The 14,172-nt window shown below is 36.8% G+C and overlaps 1 protein-coding gene across 2 annotated transcripts; it reads left to right on the top strand.

Moving 5' to 3' along the window:
- The first annotated feature begins 788 nt into the window (after nucleotides 1–788).
- On the top strand, nucleotides 789–13,911 carry LOC107724235 (fibulin-5-like). 2 transcript variants are annotated; one of them, XM_016533081.1, is made up of 12 exons: nucleotides 789–1,029; nucleotides 1,132–1,335; nucleotides 2,409–2,463; nucleotides 2,720–2,768; nucleotides 2,881–3,201; nucleotides 9,628–9,750; nucleotides 10,639–10,752; nucleotides 10,834–10,950; nucleotides 11,128–11,250; nucleotides 11,780–11,906; nucleotides 12,023–12,218; nucleotides 13,031–13,911. In XM_016533081.1, the coding sequence occupies exons 2-12, from the start codon at nucleotides 1,292–1,294 to the stop codon at nucleotides 13,190–13,192; spliced, it is 1,431 nt and encodes a 476-aa protein (XP_016388567.1). In that variant the 5' UTR covers nucleotides 789–1,029; nucleotides 1,132–1,291; the 3' UTR covers nucleotides 13,193–13,911. The 2 variants fall into 2 exon arrangements, with proteins under 2 accessions (XP_016388567.1, XP_016388560.1); XM_016533074.1 differs by having other exon boundaries at nucleotides 789–1,335.
- Nucleotides 13,912–14,172: the final 261 nt, after the last annotated feature.

Raw genomic sequence — 14,172 nt, 5'->3', positions numbered from 1 at the left:
ATTCACACAGTTGCCACTGAACGGTTGAGTTATTTCAAGTGAGCAGCAGAGAGAGAGTGTGGCAGTGTGCTGCCCGGGGATGTGACCACTGACTCCATCTTCTAGCCTTATCCATGCCAAAAAGCTCTGATAAACGGTCTCAGTCTCCCAGCACAGTCTTCCCTGCTGAATTCAGTCCACATCTGGCCTGCTAGATGCGGCCAAACCTATTCTAACCCCAATTAATCAATAGACAAAAGCAAAAGCAAAGTTAGTTGACATAAATGGATACAATAAAAACAAATTCTGCCTGTGTATGCGCACCTTCCAGTCAAGTGTGTGGGCCGAGTGTGTCAACAGCTCAAAGGTTAGCGGTACAAGGCTATTTCAGCATATTTACACTGGGCAATAGCTAATAAGATGCAGGTCAGGGTGACACTTACTGTGGTCATGGTCTGCTGTCCAATCAGTGCGCGGCAGTCAACTTTTTAAATAAATTTATATTGGTAAATTTGACAAGAAATCTATTAACGTTCCAACCCAGATTGTAATTTAGTTTTTCAACGGCTCTGGTGTCAGTAACAGTTAGCTAAATGTTAATTTAATTCAATAAAAAAAAACGTTATGTGAAATAAACTATTTTGGTTATAAAGGCTATTTGTGATATGTACATTTTTGATATTTAAAAACGTTCGACATTCCGCTAATACTAACGCGAGAGCAACTTTTTACTTTACTAAAAGCCTGAACGAGTGATTTTGGGTGGTGGAGTCTGTCTGACGTGATGACTCGGCACCAGCACGTACAGTAGCCCTCTCTAAATTTAGGCAGGCTGGTGAGCCTTACAATTTAATTATGCGTCATTTTATAGATTCTTTTCTCGGTTTTCCTCACCGCCTTCTTCCTTCTCCTCGTTTTGGTCTGTGGCAGCTGCCTTTGCGCGATTTCGTTCCAAAGGGGGCTGTCTGTCTTTGATGGGATCCAGCTGTTGGCCAAGTGCTCTGGGGGCCCGTTTATTTGCATTGCTAAACAATCCGTGGAGTGGGCCGAGTAAGGAGAAATACAGCGAGTTTTCTCTTTTTTATATATATAGTAAGACCCTCCTCTTACTATTAGTCAATGTTCTCACACGTTCTTGCCATCGGTCGACAGGGCGGCCGCATCGGGTGACCAAAGCCAAGTGTCTCGACACACAAGTGAACGCGCGTACGCGGAGGGAGACCACAAATATCAACTCTTTTCCTATTCCGAGGAGTTTACGGGTTGGCGGTGTGACGTTCTTTCCAAGGGAACCACAAGGATCCACATAAACATGTCATTTGAACTACGTGGCTTGAGTTGGTCGACCAACAAAAGGTGAGTTTAATTAGACGGATGGTGCTTCATGGTAAGCCGTTATAGCATAGCTACATTACTTACAACTAACTAGTATCTATTTTATGCCATAGTGCTTATTTATGACTTGCCACTAAGTAATCCTATACTGAATAGTAGGCTATGTTTGAACTGACTATTGATTAGATACTAGTACTTATTGAAAAAGTGACTAATATCTATTCAATTAGTCAATGGTACTTATTCATTTGCAATTAGCTACCATTCCAGTAGTGACAAGAAACTATTCCATTGTTACTAGTGACAAGTTGCTAACTGCCGTTGAATTCAATGGGTTCCATTCTTGTTACAAGTAACTATTCCAATAGTTACTAGTTATCTATTCTTGCTTGTCATATGCTTATCTAATAGCTTGTCATATGTACAGTCAGAATGATTCATATTCATCCTAATGTCCAATTAATAGCTATCTTCAATTTCTGAAAACTGGAATAGATATAGAACAAATACTGATAATACCAATGGATAGTTACTATGGTGAAACTAGAAAGGATACTTGTGAACAGTTGATATCTGAACCACAGATCCCAAAAGAATTTAGTGGCAAGATATTTCTAATTTGGTACCAGCAGCAATGGAATAGTTACTTGTCACTATTGGGATGGTGACTAGTACCAAATTAATAAGTGCTAGTATGTGATGAGTATAATGACTAACTGAATTGATACTTGTCACTATTGGAATTGAAAGTACTTACCTAAAAAAAAACAGGAAGACCCTACTAGTGACATATTTAACAGATATTAGTCACTACTGGATTACTTACTAGACAATAAGTGATAGTATCAAAACAGCTATTAGATATTTTTAAGGATTAAATGTTATCATTGTCACAGTGCTTCAAACTAATGTGTAAACCATGAAAATAAGTTTGTAAAAATTATCCAGCTTATAGAAAAGTGTTTGTTGATATTCTTGGTTTTGAATGGGCATTCACAGTGCTTATTCCAATGAATGAAACTTAAACATTTTCATGTGTTTTTTTATTTATTTCAGAATGATTTAACATGGTTTTTTTTGTTTTTTATTTATAGAATGTTGTCAGTTTTAATATGTGTCGTATGCTGCATTCACTCTGGGAAAAGTCAGGTAAATGAATTTCTGTTTTAAGTCATTCAAGCTTGGCACTGTTGCTCAACGCGTGTCGTAATTAGAGTGCCTCACTTGTTTTGTTTTTGTTTTTTTGCTTTTCCAGTGCTGTTGTACATCTTTAACATAAACATTAACTTTAACATACGATAGCAATATCAAACTACTTCAACATAACTACTTGCACATAAAGAACTCCATAAACTGCTGTTTGTTTATCTATTGGATTGACTATAAAATGCGTGTTTCTCTCCAGACTTGCACAGATGGATTTACTTATGACCGCCGTGCCAGACAGTGTATCGGTTAGTGGCACTTCTGCCATGTTAGTGGCACTTCTGCCATGTTATTAAAATGTTCATTGAAACTCGTGTTTCAAATACAGCTGTTAATGCCACCTCTCACATATGCTTTAAGACATTGATGAGTGCCGGACACTACCAGACCCGTGTCGGGGTGACATGCAGTGCGTAAATCAGAATGGTGGATACCTGTGCATCCCCCGTGGACTCTACTCCCAATCCTATGCCCGGAACAGTCCACGCTCCTACCCTGAGCCTTCCTATCCCGAAGAATCCTACCCTGACAGATCTTTGGGATATTCTGAACCATTCATTCATAACGTTCCTCCTGTCGGAGCAGGTCCTGGTCCAGGCCCTGGTCCGAGCTACCCAATAGTGAGCCGGTCCACTCCCTGCATCCTTGGATATACACTTGGTGCTGATGGCACTTGTGTTGGTAAGTTTGCCTCATGGTCCTATACATTCCACTATCCCAAAATTGTTAGTTAAAGATAGCATCTGAAAGGTTGTAGGTTCAAACCCAGAAGATTTGATACACATTCCTGGCTTGTCAGGCGATCTTAGTTTGCCTGGCGAGCCATATAATGGTCTTGACTGCTTTCACTTTACCACCCAGACCAGGCCAACCATTTAAAAAGCATTTATATTAAAATTTAGTTTTGTAAAGAAATATGCATGCACAATTACTATCTTCAAAAATGTAATTTAAGACTTAATTTAATTTAAGATCAAAAGGCTTTTAAAGTCTTGAGAAACAAATTCAGTCAGTTAGTCAAGTGTGTGCATACTTTTGGCTGGTATGGTAAATTACCATATATGATAATATTTTACCATATATTACTACAGGGATACAGCCACTGTAACAATATATGTCAATTAATGACAATTTGCTTATTAGATTAACTTTAGTTGTAGATGTTTATTAAGTATGCTATATGTCAGAATGAGATTGAAATCAAGTTAAATTTAAGTCCAATATTAGTGAATTAGGATGGTGACTAGTAATAAGTGCTAGTATCTAATCATTATGCATTAGTGACTAACTGAATAGAAACTAGTCACTGTTGGAATACTTTCTACTATCTGATGAACAAGAAGACCATACTAGTAACAATTTGAATAGACATTAGTCACTGTTGGATTATTAACTAAAAATAATAACAAAACAGATACTTAACCGTTTTAAATGTTATCATGCCTTATCGTAGGGCTTTAAAAGTATATGTGAACCAATTATTTGCACTTGATAAAATGTCAAATGCAAGTTTAGTGCACAAAGTGAACTTCATACATTCTGGCAAATGTAAAGCCATTTCTTTATAATAAATAACACAAGCTAAGAAGACTCTTTGAGACGTGGTCGATATTCACTCAGGGTCATATAAGGTTGTGGTCTTATGTTTACTTCATTTTCTGCAATGGTCCATGGGTCTTCTCGCTCTGAAATGAGGCAAAGACCCAGTTCTGTGCTGGACTGTAATTTAATAATGGCTGCGGTTGGCTGAGTGGCATCTTAAAGACTTCAGCAGAATGAATCTCGTAATTTGGACTGGATCAGTCATTAGTGTGGAACCACAAAATACTGTGGAACCTCAGAACAAACTACATCTTGTGAAGAGGCAGGAAGACACACAGGAACTGGAATTTAGCCCTCCTTACTAGGATCCAACTTTACAATTCAACGAGATGGTTTTAGGGTGTCTTATTCACTGTCATAAATCATCAGTTTGTAACTGACTCTATGTGGTCTGCTTCTGTTGAAGTTGTTGAGCTGATTGTGGTGTCGGTGATATCTCCTGTGTTTTATTGCTTTGATCTAGATAGGTGTTATATGTTGTGTCGTCGGAGTCTTTATGCATGTCAGTGTGCTGACCTATTTCATGTGCCATTTGATAAATAGTAGCACAAATGACTGCTTGCTGTATTTTTCGATATGGTCTGCGGATTTGTCTCGAATTGGTGCCAGTCTTTGCAGTTAATGCATTCTCCAGTCCTCTCTTGCTCCTCTGCAGAAACACACAATGATAGATTTGTTACCTTTTAAGCCCAAGACAGCCGTGTTATAAAGAAGATACATGCACAGATACGCTCATGAACGCACTTGTGCTTATATGCACGTCTTGACCTGGGAAAAACTTGGACTGAATAACGAAGATGAGTGTTATGTCCTGTACTAAATTTTAGACAAAGATAATGGTCTTATAGAGCTACTGAGACATTCAGTACAACAGCATTTTAAGCTTCATTTGGACAAACCTTGAAAAATCTTGTAGACAAACCATTGCAATCTCAGCATCTGTGGTTGCTCGTGCCAAACATGAGGTCACTGGTTGTTGAATGAGACCTGTCATCGACCAGCTGTGCAATTTGTGAGCGTCCTTTGTACAGTGTGTTTGTTACGTATGTTAAGAGATGCTGTTATGGAACAGAAATTGTACAGAAAGTGTGGGTTAAACCATTCCATCATTCATCTAACAGGTATTGCTGTAGTGTTAGTGTGTGTGTTTGTAAAAGCCAGGGAATGCCCTCTTCTTGCCAGTGGCACTAAGGCTTGAAGGACTAAAACAGTCAACCCAGTCAGTGCCTGAAATGTGCCATCATAAATCCCATCAATCCTGTGTTTAGCTTCAGTAAAGCTTATAGGCACTTCTAAAATGTATGCAAACCTCTGAAAGACAGTTCAGTTCAGGTGAAACTTAAGAAAAGAAGATCTAAAGCTCACTTGTGATTCAGGAATGTGGATGCTTTGCATAAAATCTAAAATTCAAGAGCGTAAATTATCTTATTCTGGGTGGGAACTTGAAAAATATCCAAAATTATTTGATTTGTCAAGTTGAAACTTGCCTACTCAGGCTGTGGGACTGTAACCGGTGTCTGTCAGCAAATGTGGAGTGGGCTCTCGTACCGCAGACTAATTAATGTGTTCTAGCTTAGTGGGACGTCTGGATATTGAGGTATGATGTCATTATTATTTCTGATTCATTGAACTTTATATGTAATGCTATTTAAATAAAAAATACACTAGCATTCAAAAGATTGGGGTTGGTAAATTTCTTTATGTTTTAAAAAGAAGTCTCTCATGCAGTTATATGATCAAAATACAGTAAAACAAAAAATTTAAGGGGGTCTGAATACTTTCCGTACCCACTGTATATTTTAAAATGTCATTTATTTCTATGGTGGCAAAGCTGAATTCTCAGCAGCTATTACTCTGAAAACAGTTGCACTGCTTAATATTTTTATGGAAAACATGATGTAGTTTTTTTCCAGGATTATATAATGAATGCATTCATTTGAAATAGAAATCTTTAGAAAGTGAAAACATTTTAAATGTCTTTATTGTCACTTTTGATCAATTTAAGTCATCCTTGCTAAAAAGATGTTGAATGGTAGCAAATAAAGAGATTTTTTTATTATCACTATCGACTTTGCATTTTGTATCTTCTGTGTAAAGTCAGTGTAGGACAGTGTAGATCAAGCTGAAAGAGTTGAGCAGCTCCTAAGAGTTATTTCTGATTCTACAGGTAAGGAGATTGTGATCTGCCTGGTTGCTTTTAAAATGTCACCCTCTAACTGTACTTTATGCTATTGTTTTACTGTATTTCATTCTCAAATAAGACTCTCCTTGTGGCTGCACTAGACATTCCACACTAAACATAATTACTACTCTGGCTCACTGTACACCTCACGTTAGTATAATGATTCCAGCTAACTCACATAGGCTGTGTGAAGTGTTGCTTGACCGTCTTGCTTGAACTATTGCAGTGGCCTAATGTAAATGCCTTTGATATATTTGAAACAATCGGTGTGTGATAACAGATCACGGACATTACATCTCTGGAATGAAGATGTGCGTATAGAAGCAAGAGTTTTGAGTTGGTGCCAGATTCTTGGGTCCTGGATTGACCTCAACCTGTTTGTTCATATTAATCATCTACAAGTTTTGTGTGGCTGAAAAGTTTAATCTTGCATGTGTCTTTTTTGTTTGATGAATTGTTTTGCTTTTATAAGACAAGCATGTTTTGTGAGTGTGAATTGTAATACCCGTCATTTATATAAATTCCCCACCCTCTTGCGTATTTGTTTGTTGATTTTGCTTTCAGCTAGCAATTAGAGTGTTATGAGCTCATTTTAACACATTTACCATGTGTAAATCCATACAGAAGTGCAGATTTTCCAAATATGAGTAAAGCCTTCAGATTTTGTCGGGGATTTAAGGGATTGAATATCTCTGATGTGAAGACTAGATGATTTAATGACCTCAGCAACATCTGGTATTTGGGCCCCTTGTTGAATTTAATGAATTGTACCGTAGTAAACTTGTTAAAAGTCTAGTAAAAGTCATGATTCTGACCACATGAATGATATCACCCGTCAACATTTTATATCATTGATCTCTCTTCCTCTTTTACATGCAGACATGTTTCCCTCTCTTTCATTTACACACCATGTCCTCTGACCCTAATTTAAATATTGTGCAAAATTTACTGTACAATCTCTGGATCAGATCTGATCTCCAAAATGCTGGCATTCCCAGAATGCTCCAGATCCTTTCACCTCAGATCAGACGTGTGTGATAGTACACATGTAATCCAGATGCTCTCAGTCACTCTCTGGGGCCCAGCTGGGCCTCATGCCTCATGTGGCCGCATCTCTGCTATCAGACCTAGCTGTAATGACTCCACTTCATAATAATGCTTTGCGATGTCTAGCATTAACAAGCTGTATAATAGTTAAGGATCTGACCTGCTAACACAAAAGTTCAATTGCTGTAATGCTAAACAGGTGACTGCCTTTGTGATTATACTGCAAGGTAAGGTACTTTCGTTGAAATGCCAAATGCAAGTGAATGGGTAATTTACAAGTGCACAAGTAATTTATTATGGAATTTCAGCTTGGCTTGCCAGGACCCATTGCATCACTACCCAAATAGTAACAGTGGGACTGTTGGCAGCTTTGACCAAAAGAAACTAATTATCTGGCTTTCACACTGTCCCCAGCCCCCCCAAATCCATCACACCCTCATCACTTTCATAGTAATGTTTGCTTACTTGTAAAACATCTGACTTCATGGTCTGAGAACCAAGGGTGCTTTTACGGGTATTTAAGGCATATGATGCCCTCATAAGGAATTGTGCTGATAATGTGTGTGCGAGAGTGGAACAGAGAGATATGAATCACAGTTTTGGAAATGTGTTGTGTAAGACTAGCTATTTGTTTAAGATGTGATAGTAAGGTAAGATTTATGAGGTCAGGGATGGAGTTCGAGTTGTAACAGACCTGCATTAATATATTACAATATATTGAATAATACACAAGGAATTGCTGCTTTCATATATTGAAAAATATGTGACAATATATTTAATTGTATATTAAAACACTTAATAACATATAGATATACATGTGTTAAGATATGGTACTGCATGTGTTTAAATATATTGCACATATATTTACTCATGCAGTATACAGTATATACATACATAGACATATATAATATATTTCTTATGTTTTATAATTATTTACACTACATATGTTTCATATATTGCTGGTTAACAACAGCACAAGTACACCTGCATGTACTAAAGTATTTAGCAAAGAGACTATCAGCATGCACAGCCATTACATTTTAAATAAAGTAATATGTAGACTTTTTGGTATTCATCCAGTTGTCAGCATAACCACAGGCTCTACTCTTCAGAACAGTGGTAACCCCAAAAACTCAGACATACTAGAAACCCTTTCAAATTCCAAAATAATACAACATTAAACACTAACAGATCTCCCCTAATATTAATATTTAGCAAACCACATGAAATAACACTTAATTTTAAGATTTACTCTCCTTTAACAGTCAGAAGCAAAGCATGCTGGGAACTAGAAGTCTGCTGTACCTCATTCTGTGAATGTGTATACATGTGTGTACATACATTCACATTTATATCGGAACATGTATGTGCAATATATATGCAAAATGGTTCAAGCGCAACTTTTGAATTTCTTTAAAAAGAAGACAACAGAAAAGGTATGATTTTTCCTTCATTAGAATTTAAAAACATTCCCCTGACAATGTTATTGTGCTGTATGTGTTCATGCGCGAGCACAAATGTGCTATTAATTTTATACAACATTGCATATTAACACGGTGTTTCATTCCTTGAAAGAATCAGTTTTTAAACGAATCAAGTGAGCCAGTGATTTAACCTCCCATTCAGATGGACACTTTCCCTGCGTCCCAATTTGCATACTATCCAGCCTATCTGCCCTAAATAGTATTGAAAATTACTAATATCACATAGAATTTAGAATGGATAGTATGCACATTGGGACGCAGGCTTGTTTCGTTTCTAATTGAATCAGCCGTTTTGAACGAATCGTTTGATTTGAACGATTCAATAAATCATTTATCAAAACAGGGGCTTGCTGCCACCTACTGGTGGTTTTATTTTCATCATTATTTATCCATGACAGGCCTAAACCAGCCAAGGTTTCAGCACATTTAGCAAAATATTGTTTAATTATCAGTATTGACCAAAATTCCTCCATTTCAGGCCCAAGAAGGGGAAAAAAGCTTATAAATAATAGTTCATTTAATAAGGCTAATTTTTCATTAAATAAAAACCTTTTTAAAAATTAGACAAATTTTGTAATCATTTGTAACCAGAAAAAAGAAATTGACCACACCATCCCAATTGTCCCCCTGATTTTTTTTTTTTTACAATTCGACCATTGAATATATCACATTATATTTGGCAGTATATTCCCATATATTTTTGTGTGAATCGTTTCAGGCGAGTTTCTAAAGTGGACAGTGGTGGGAAAAGCACAAGTAGGAGCTGACTGTGGCTTTCTTTCCTTTTTTTAGATGTTGATGAATGTGAGACAGAGTTGCACCAATGTAACCCAACTCAGGTGTGTATAAATACAGCTGGTGGATATACCTGCTCATGTACTGAGGGCTACTGGCTGGTGGGTGGACAGTGCCAAGGTAAGATTTACAGACATTACAAATGACTAATTTGATGTTATACTGTATGCTTTAATTTGTGATGTCTACATGGATATGCCAAGTGACACAACATGTACACAGTAAATCCTTTAATAAACCAGTTGTCGTTATGTTAGTGTTAAAGTTCACTTCTGTTCAAAACATTGGGGTGAGTAAGACTTTTGTAAAATAAATTAATATTTTTATTCAGCAAGGATGCATTAAATTAATCAAAGGTGACAGTAAGGTTACAAAAGATTTCTATTTCAAATGAATGTTGTTCTTTTGCTCTTTCATGTCCCTCACAGAATCCTAAAAAAAATGCATCATAGTTTCTACAAAAATATTACGCAGCACAACTGTTTTCAACATTAATAATAATAAGAATTGTTTCTTGAGCACCAAATCAGTATATTAGAATGATTTCTGAAGGATCATGTGACACTGAAGACTGGAGTAATGGCTGCTGAAAATTCAGCTTTGCATCACAAGAATAAATTACATTTAAAAGTATATTAAAATAGAAAACATTTCTTTTAAATTTTAATAATATTTCACAATATTACTGTTTTTACTGTATTTTTGATCAAATAAATGCAGCCGTGGTGAACATAAGACATTTCTTTCAAAAACATTAAAATTCCTATCAACCCTAAAACTTTGAACAGTAGTGTAAATTAAAGTCCAGTTACTGTTTTTTTAACAGTTAAATTATGACAATTCAGTTGTTTTTACAGTTAAATTATGCAGTAATCTAGTTTTGTTTGTTTGATGTTTAAATGCTGAAATAATAATCAATAATCAATCTTATTTGACACTAAACAATGTCTTAATTCAGCTGTGACTACTGTTTGCATATTTAGTGCTCTCTAACTCACCTTTCTTTAGACATTGATGAGTGTCGCTATGGTTACTGCCAGCAGCTGTGCGCTAATGTCCCTGGCTCATATTCCTGCTCCTGTAGCCCTGGATTCCTTAATGCAGATAGCAGGACATGCCAAGGTGCACATATACACAGGAATATCATATTAGTTTGATCATTGTTGATCACTGAAAATTTTCTTCCTTTTCCACTCTCGCCAGATGTGGACGAGTGTGAGACAAACCCATGCGCTCACGGCTGTTTGAACACATATGGCTCATTCATGTGTACCTGTGACGAGGGCTTCGAGCTCGCCTCTGATGGGACCACCTGCAATGGTAATCAGGGGAGGAGAAGAGATGCTTAGAATAGAGAAAGATAGGGGGCTGAGAACAGGAAGGTCCCAATTTAGAGGTTTTAGAGAGGTTTAAGATGTTTGTTGCCTGAATTTTTATGTGTGACTGCGTGCATTGATAGTGTGTAATGTGTCTGTCTTTATCACTACCCATTCTCAGATCTGGATGAGTGCAGTTTCTCAGACTTCCTTTGTCAGCACACGTGTGTGAACACACCAGGATCATTCTCCTGCGTGTGTCCGCCTGGATATTACGTGTATGAAGATGGAAGGAGCTGTGAAGGTTTATGTGCTTCTTTCAATGTGATTTTGTTGAATCATTTATATTTTTCTAAATGTTCCTTCCACCTTCTAGGTGCATTTCTCCTTGTTGTGACACAAATGTGGAATATTTCTCAATTTAAACCACTAAAACAAAATTATGTTTCACATTTTTGTGACAAGTGCAGTTTTACAGAGAGACAATTTTTGTGTTGTATATGATGATATAGCAATGATTTGCATTGTTTTCCTTCGGTATGCATAATATGCATTATGAGTATAGTAATATACTTTTTAAAATAAAATCAAGAAAAATGCAGTTTCATAGCAAGTAAGAAGTATTTATGGCCATTAATAGCCAAATATTTATTTTTGCTATTGGCATTAGCCATTTGCAGAATTTTCGGACCTTAAACACAAGAATATTTCACATCTGCTGAACCATTTAGCTCCCTTTACATTGATGTTGTTGTTATTGTTGCTGTTAATGATCATGAATCATGATGATGATGATAACCCTACTTCTGTCTGTTGTGTGTTTGATTTTCAAGACCTCAATGAATGTGAGTCTGGTAACAACACCTGTACAACAGCACAAGTGTGTTTCAATTTCCAGGGAGGTTACACATGTCTGGACCCTCTTAGATGTGTACCACCTTACATAGAGCTCAGTGACAAGTGAGTTCATGAATGTTGGCAAAAGAAAACCTGTTTGCTTTAGTCAGTAATTTGACTTATTGGTTTTTGTTGCCGTTGCAGCGTGTTCTGAATATATTTCTCTCTTTCTCTCTCAGTCAGTGCATGTGTTCTGCGGAGAATCCCGCGTGTCGGGAAAGACCCTTTACTGTCTTGTACAGGCATATGGATTTGTCTTCTGGCCGCAGTGTTCCTGCCGATATATTTCAAATGCAGGCCACCACCCGTTACCCTGGAGCATTTTACATCTTTCAGATCAAGTCTGGCAACGAGGGGCGAGAGTTTTACATGCGGGTAAATGGGCTTCTCTTTGTATTGATGCCTTTTTTCTCTTTGTAACTGATGCCTGTTGTAAAACATTTACATTACTGTTCAAAAGTTTAGGGTCAACAATTTTTTAAAAAGAAATTAATACTTCTATTCAGCAAGGATGCAATCGTTTGATCAAAAGTGACAGTAAGACATTTATAATGTTACAAAATATTTTGAACTTGCTATTCATCAAAGAATCCTGACAAAAATTCACGCTTTCCAAGCACAACTGTTTTGATTGAGATAATAAGAAATGTTTCTTGAGCACCAAATCAGCATATTAGAATGATTTCTGAAGGATCATGTGACACTGAAGACTGAAGTTATGGCTGCTGAAAATTCAGCTTTGCCATCACAAGAATAAATTATATTTTAAAATATATTCAAATAGAACACTTATTTTAAATGTTAAGAATATTTTACAATGTTACTGTATTTTTCATCAAATAAATGCAGCCATGGTGACTATAAGAGACTTCTTTCAAAAACAATTAAAACATCTTACAGAGAAGGATGCTTTTGAATGTTAGTTTATATATAAAGGTGACCACTAGAGGGAACTGTAGGATTTCTGTGAGACTTTCCTTCAAAATTACTCTGAAGCCAAACCACAACATCTTTATGGGTCCTAGGAGTCCCTTAGCTAATCAAATACCATTTGAAATTGTTGCAAGAGTTTGTTTTCATATAATTTGCCCAAGTGTGTGAAAGCAGTGTTTCAACTCTGAAGAGAAAGAGTGACTCAGAATTAATTAATCAAATATGAAAACATTCTTTCAATTTTTTTTCCACAGCAAACCAGTAATATCAGTGCAACTTTGGTTCTGGCTCGACCCATTAAAGGACCAAAGACCATCGTTCTAGATCTAGAGATGGTTACCGTTAACAACGTCATCAACTTCCGAGGCAGTTCAATCATCCGCCTCACAATATTTGTCTCTGAACATCCATTCTGAGGCTTTACAAATGAACCACTGACCTCTCACCTCTTCATGGCCCCATACCTCTATCTTGGACTTCCTGTTACTGCACTACCCGTCAGGCAGCTGCATTTCTTCATTTTGTTTGTTCTGTGGATCTGGACTCTCGTGTGGTCATCACCCACTCTATCGGCTCTCTAGTGGGCAGAGCTTGTGCTAATGTTTGACATTTAATAATAAAGATTTTTGATTAGGCTGCCTGGCTGTCATTGTCATCTGCAGTCACATGCATGTACCCGTACAAAGAAGAATATTTATGTTGTGTTTTTTCTTGTTTGTTTTACATTTCCCATTGTGATTTTTCTTGCCACAATTGCAGATCCTGAAGTGTCTTGTTTTTTCTGTGAAGCTGGATTTGTTTTTGTACTTTTAGCGGCACCTGTGTCACATGTTCTCACTGTGAATGTGAGTATTTGAGCGCTGCTTTCATTTGTTCTTGACCTTTTATGACCCCAAGCAGTGAGAGAGCTGCCAGGCTTGCACATGCTACAAAATCACGTTTTTGAAAATGTTCTAAATAACTCTTGACAGGAGTCTGCAGCGCACCTCCAGCACCCATTTCCCAGGGAAGTCTAAAAAAAAAAGTCTTTGTTCTGGCTCAGAATTTCTTATTGCATCTGTGCAGAATTTCCTCTGTGTATCTGTTTTTATTTGACAGGTAAAGAGAGCCTGGTCAATCAATAAACACAAATTTGATGACCTGAACTTTTGTTGGTTTGTGTTTACTTTTAGCAAATGTAGTCTCATGTCTAGAAAGTTGGGCATTAGTGATTATAATTAACAAGGTGTTTAATAAAATGAGACGAATATTATAATAAGGACCTGAATTTTGATGTAGGTCTACATATTAGTTATCAAGGGGTCAATAACAACAGAGTTTTGAATGTGTAAAGATTTGAGGAATTAATATACATATTATGCGTGTGACTGACTGAGTAGGGGTGTAAACTTTCGTT

The sequence above is a fragment of the Sinocyclocheilus rhinocerous genome, unplaced genomic scaffold, assembly GCF_001515625.1.
Source record: "Sinocyclocheilus rhinocerous isolate Xijiao unplaced genomic scaffold, SAMN03320098_v1.1 scaffold1515, whole genome shotgun sequence".
Taxonomy (NCBI): Eukaryota; Metazoa; Chordata; class Actinopteri; order Cypriniformes; family Cyprinidae; genus Sinocyclocheilus; species Sinocyclocheilus rhinocerous.
The sequence above is the reverse complement of the archived record's forward strand: the minus strand, read 5'-3'. Positions and strand labels throughout refer to the sequence as shown.

Bases quoted from the DNA above. Each gene is read 5' to 3' on its own strand.
- LOC107724235 (XM_016533081.1), top strand. From the start codon at position 1,292: ATGTCATTTGAACTACGTGGCTTGAGTTGGTCGACCAACAAAAG. The intron at 10,753-10,833 runs GTGCACATATAC...CACTCTCGCCAG, and splicing joins AGATAGCAGGACATGCCAAG to ATGTGGACGAGTGTGAGACA. The intron at 12,219-13,030 runs GTAAATGGGCTT...TTTTTTCCACAG, and splicing joins GGCGAGAGTTTTACATGCGG to CAAACCAGTAATATCAGTGC.